This window comes from Moschus berezovskii, chromosome 6 (genome assembly GCF_049115385.1).
Source record: "Moschus berezovskii isolate FMDL1 chromosome 6, NW_MosBer_1.0, whole genome shotgun sequence".
NCBI lineage: Eukaryota > Metazoa > Chordata > Mammalia > Artiodactyla > Moschidae > Moschus > Moschus berezovskii.
Window position 1 is genome coordinate 104,196,345 of NC_142465.1, and position 6,000 is coordinate 104,202,344.

Here is a 6,000-nt window from a genome sequence, read left to right on the forward strand (position 1 = left end):
ACATATCCCAACCCCTGACTTGTTTATATGGGTAAAATTTACCTTGCAAGCAATCCCATCCTCTCTCTCAAAGTCATGGATAACCTGAAAATTCAGAGAGCTTCCTTGAAGTTTCTCCAGGCCAACAGTCAATTCAGTAAGACTCTTATCTGGTGGGACTTTAACCTTCTGTCTGTTTTGCTTATCACTAGCAACTAGTTGCTTAAAATATTCTTGCTAGAATATAATTTAGTTACTTTGGTTTTGTCTTCTATGAAAATACTTTAAAGATGCTTTTTTAGTAACTATATTTTTTGTTCCTACATTTTTCAGATGGCAAAATTTGATGGGTAGGAGAAAGGAGAAATGGATTATTTTCTCTCTTTAAACTAATAATTGCTGTTGTTGTGGTTTAGTCGCTAAGCTGTGTCCAGATGTTTGTAACCTCATGGACTGTAGCCCACCAGGTTCCTCTGTCCATGGGATTTCCCAGGCAAGAATACTGGAGTGGGTTGCCATTTCCTCATCCAGGGGATCTTCTTGACCTAGGGATTGAACCCGTGTCTCTTTTGTCTCCTTTTGGCATGTGAGTTTACCATTGACCCACCAGGGAAGCCCAAGCTAATAATCACTGTACTTTGATGAAGCTAGAGAGTTCCTGGAGGAAAAGCATTGTTAGTATTGATAGAAAAAATTAAATATCAAAAGCAATACAGTTTTTATGCTCTTAAATATTTCCTACTTTTGCATTCATATCCTGGTCCCCATGGCATCTTGGAGAAAATTTTGCAGAAAAAGAAAAGTACTCTTTCCTTCTCAATGACACATATGTTATTTTGCCTTTTGAGTTAGCAATGATGTCTTCAGAGCTCATGGAAAGTAATAAGACCTATAGAGCTGGGAAGGATGCCTGGAGCAAAACTTTCCAGGAAAAGAATTAGACTAACTTAAAATCTGTTTTTTTGTTTTTTAAAGAAAAGCACAGGGAAAAATACAAAAACAAATGGTCTTGCTGTGAAGAGAAATGCTACTATTTTTCTCACATAGATAGAACCTTCGAAGAGAGTCGGAAATTCTGCACCAACCAGGGCTCCCATCTATTGAAGATAGATGATGAGGATGAACAGGTAATGAGTTCTGAAGTTGGAAATTTTTCCCATATTTTTTTGCATGCAAGGAGAAAATTGCTAAAAATTTTTAAAGAACATCTGAAAATCATGTATTTGTTACATGACAATGACTTGTCTTTTCAAGTCAAATAGAAAACTTTGTAGTAAATAAAAAGAATCTCTTGTTGGTGGGAATTACAGTGACTCAGTTTTAGTTTGGTCTCAGAAAAAGCATCAAGTTCTGGTAACGGTGCTCTGCGTCTGCTCTAGGAAGCAAACAGGTTTCTGAACAAAAAGACGTCTCTCATGAAACCATCATGGGAGTTGCCCTTTTTTCACGTTGCTCCCTTTTAAAGTCCTTTCATAATATTGGATCTTTTATTATGTTGATACTTTTGGCACATATTGGAGTGGGTAGCCCTTCCCTTCTCCAGGGGATCTTCCCAATCCAGGGATCAAACCCGTGTCTCTTGTGTTTCCTTCCACCAGGGAAGCCCAGGGAATGATTAGGCAATAATAAAAATCCTAATTGAAAATGTAAAGAAAAGGTTTTAGTAAAAATCAAATTATAATTGTTCGTGTTCACATTATTTTCTTTTTATTTTGTATCAGGGTATAGCCAATTAACATACAATGTTGTGGCAGTTTGAGGTGAACAGCAAAGGGACTTAGCCATATATATATGTATCCACTCTCCCCCAAACTTCCCTCTCATTCAGGCTGCCACATAACATTGAGCAGAGTTCCATGTTCTAGGTCCTTGTTGGTTATCCATTTTAAATATGGCAGTGTGTGTTCACATTATCTTCATTTTTTATTGTTTAAAAAAAAAGACTAGGGATTAAATTACATGTAGGGTTCTTCCTTCGCAGGAATTTATTCAGTCTTTGGTGTCTTATTTTTATTGGATTGGATTATCTCGAAAAGGAATTGTCAGCCCCTGGATGTGGGAAGATGGTTCTTTGATGCAGTATAAGCTGTAAGTATCCAAAACACTTGACAGCTTCAGTTTACTTGTTAAATGTGGAAATGAATTGCATAGATAAGTTTCATTAAGCAAGATTTTCTGACCTCAGGAGCAATTCTATGATTAATTTTAATTTTGTAAAATATCCTTGACATTAGAAAAAACACCACTGACTTCCATGCTTCTGTACTTGTATTCATGTGGTTTCCTCAACCGGTAATGCTTTCAGCTAAAATTTGTTTTCTCTTTGAAGTCATTCTTGATCTCCTGCTTTGAAATTAGTTCCCCTTTTATGCTCCTAATTAGCATTTTGTTTTCTTTTACCATCTCATATCCAATCTAGAATATTCTGTCTCTCATCTTTTGTTAATACACAGCACACAACACATAATACTTGATGGTTGCTTAACAACTTAAAAATTATCAATATGGATATTAATGAATTTTCGAGACATAAATAGAGGGTAGCTGGAAATGTAGGGTTTCAGTGACTAGTTGCTGTTGTTGTTTTAGTAGCTAGGTTGTTGTGACTCTGAGATCCCATAGCTGTGACTCTGTAACCTGCCAGCTCCTCTGTCTGTGGGTTTTCCCAGGCAAGAATACTTGAGTGGCTTGCCATTTCCCCCTCTGGGGATCTACCACATCCAGGTATCAAACCTGTGTCTCCTGCATTGGCAGGCAGATTCTTTACTGCTTACTCACCAGGGAAGCCCTCAGTGACTAGTTCCATGGTCTAAATCAAATATCTTCACTGTTTATCTGGATTTTTTCACTGTCTAGCAAAGCCCAATTCATATTACAAATAATACACCATTAAGAAACAATCTGAAAATGAATTGGATTGGACTCGGTGTACTATGGTTTTCTCCCATTTTTCACGATATAGTTTTCTATGATAATCTTTAAGATTATATACATTTTTCACCCCACAGATACTATGAATAAATAAATTAAAAAAGCCTTCAGTTCAGTTCAGTTCGGTTCAGTCGCTCAGTCGTGTCTGACTCTTTGCGACCCCATGAATCACAGCACGTCAGGCCTCCCTGTCCATCTTCAACTCCCGGAGTTCACTCAAAAGCCTTAACAACTATTAATGGCACAGATGGGCTGAGGACTAGGTCACCTATTTCTGAATTTGGTCCTTTTTATACAACACTAATATTTAGAGTGCTTTTTTATTTGCTGTAATAAAGGTTTGTTCCAAATTTGCAGTTAATCACATGAGATACACTCATCTCTATTTCTGCACGTTTGCACATAGTGTATCCTTTATCTGCATTATCTGTAGTTCCACTTTTCATCTGGTTAGATCCTAATCATTAATTTATTTTATTTTTAGTTGCTTGGTAGCTCAGTCAGTAAAGAATCTACCTGCAATGCAGGAGACCAGGGTTTGATCTCTGGGTCAGGAAGATCCCCTGGAGAGGGAAATGACAACCCACTTCAGCATTGTTGCCTGGAAAATCCTATGGACAGAGGAGCCTGGTGGGCTACAGTCCATGGGGTCAGAAGAGTTGGACATGACTTAGCGACTAAACCACAGCCACTATAACTATAGGTGCTTTACGATGCTGTGTTAGTTTCCACTGTACAGAGAAGTCAATCAGTTATATATATACGTAAATCTCACATAAACACAAATTCCCTCCTTTTTGGATTTTTTTCCATTTAGGTCATCAGAGAGCATCGAGTAGGGTTCCCTGTACTATACAGGAGGTTCTTATTATTTACCTACTTTATACATAGTAGGAATAGTGTATATATGTCAGTCCCAACCTCCCAATTCATCCCACCCAGCCCCCTTTCCCCTTTGGTGTGCATATGTTCCTTCTCTACATCTGTGTCTCTATTTCTACTTTGTAAATAAGATCATCTTTACCAATTTTTTCAGATTCCGTATATGTGTGTTAATGTGCAATATACATGTTTTTTTCTGACATTCTTCATTCTGTATGACAGTCTCTAGGTCTATTCACGTCTCTACAAATGACCCAATTTCATTCTTTTTTTATAGCTGAGTAATATTCTATGGTATATATGTACTATATCTTGTTTATCCATTCCTCTGTTGATGGACATTTAGGTTATTTCCACATCCTGGCTATTGTATATAATGCTGCAATGAACATTGGATGCATGCATCTTTTTGAATTACAGTTTTCTCTGGGTCACTAATGTATGAGATAATTATATCATTTATTTATTTGTGCATACATTGATTTAATCATTCATAAACTATGCACCACATTCTATGCAGGAGTTCTGCACTAAGTGGTATGTCTTCCTTAAGACTCAGCTTTAATCTTCCCACATCAAAACTGTGTTCACTGGCAAACTCTTTGCCCCTTGTCTGAGTTAGAATCCACTCTTCTGTGCCAAATAAATGCATCCTTCCCTCTCTTTGCGTAAACTGCTTGAGGACAGAAATAGGTTTACTCTGTATCTGTATTCCAGAATCTTGGCAATATAATAATACTTTAGAAATATTTGCTCAGTGAATAAACAGAGAGATAGCTAAACATGTAACTTCCTCCTTGTCCATAGTGGTATATCTACTGGAAATATGATTTATGTCTGAGTATTAGACTCAATTTTTCTTTTCCCCCTCTTTAACAGAAATCTGTGGAATTCAAACAGAAACAATAACTGTGCATATGTCACAGCAACCAAAGTAGCTGCCGCAGTGTGCTCCAAGCAGTTTTTCTTTATTTGTGAGAAGAATTATACTAGTGTTGATCTCAAAGTGGCAGGAGATAAACGAAGTAGTTGATATTCTGGGGCATCCACCTGTTACCTGCAAGATGCAAGTAAATGTTGTGTTCCTGACACTGGTCTGTTTGTTAATTGCATATGTAAGATAACTTGTAAATTTGATGTAGATACTTTGAATGTTGGAGCTTCATCTGCATGGGGAGGGAGTTGACAAGCACCTTCTTTGATTTGATTTCAAGTGGAATTAATTTTGATGGAAAGATGAAGATTTAATTCAGAAACTATTAGTGATACTCTTTTCCCCTCCATTTCAGCTGGATTTTCCTGCAACATGTGGTACTTTTATATATATTGTGAATAAATAGCCCATACACTGAGCTATTTTTTAACTGATGTTCAGGAAATCAAGATGGAACATGATATGACTATGTACATCCATTTTTATTTTTCTGAGAAGTATATTTGTACTTTCAGAGAGGATGAGCCATTTCTGCCCTTCCACTTTATCACTTTTAAAATTCAAGATTTTCACAATTAATGTAAGAATTCATAGCTGAAAAATAAAAAATATTAAAAAATAGAAGCACATTGAATAAAAGCTGATTCCATGATCCTTTGTCCTAATTTTTTTGCCTTTCTAGTTACAAGGTTAACATTTTGGATTGTATCTTTCCAGACAGTTTTGGCTAGAGTTTTGCTATAGATAGTGTTACATGAAACTATTACATATACATCTCTGTGAATGTATTCGAATATTCTATGAAGTAGAAATAGAGAAGAGAAACTTCCATGTCAAATAGTATACATCTTATAAATCCTCAAGTATAGATACTTTCTACAAAAGCTGTTAATTAGTACCCACGTATACAATACATGTATACCTTTCTTCAAGCCCTTACTAATATATTATATTATCAATTTTTAATAGGCACAAATGTTCTTTTATTGTTTTAACGAATACTTCTAATATTACCTGTGAGACAGAGCACCTGTTCTGTTACTTATTCGTCAATTATTCCATGAGTGGTTATTTTATTTTCTTTATTCATTGTTTTTCTGTTTGTTTGTTTTCCTCCTTTTCTTTAGTGATTATAGAAAGTACTTATGTCTTTTTGTGTTTTCACTCAGTATATTTTTATTACCTTTCAACTTAGTTTTTCATGATTTTTATCATATGTATAATATATAAAACAATATTTTTCTTTATGACACTTAAGATTCATGCTTCACTTA

The 6,000-nt window shown here is 35.7% G+C and overlaps 1 protein-coding gene across 5 annotated transcripts in view; it reads left to right on the plus strand.

Moving 5' to 3' along the window:
* Positions 1-5,378, plus strand: part of LOC129537266 (C-type lectin domain family 7 member A-like) — a 49,237-nt gene extending 43,859 nt beyond the window's left edge. For 4 of the 5 annotated variants that reach the window (XM_055396804.2, XM_088837328.1, XM_088837327.1 and 1 more), the window contains 3 exons: positions 955-1,106; positions 1,961-2,067; positions 4,672-5,378. In XM_055396804.2, the coding sequence (XP_055252779.2) occupies positions 955-1,106; positions 1,961-2,067; positions 4,672-4,825 (413 nt within the window). In that variant the 3' untranslated portion in view covers positions 4,826-5,378. The remainder of the gene's footprint in view (positions 1-954; positions 1,107-1,960; positions 2,068-4,671) is intronic. The other variant, XM_088837326.1, reaches the window with a different exon arrangement.
* The last annotated feature ends 622 nt before the right edge of the window (positions 5,379-6,000 follow it).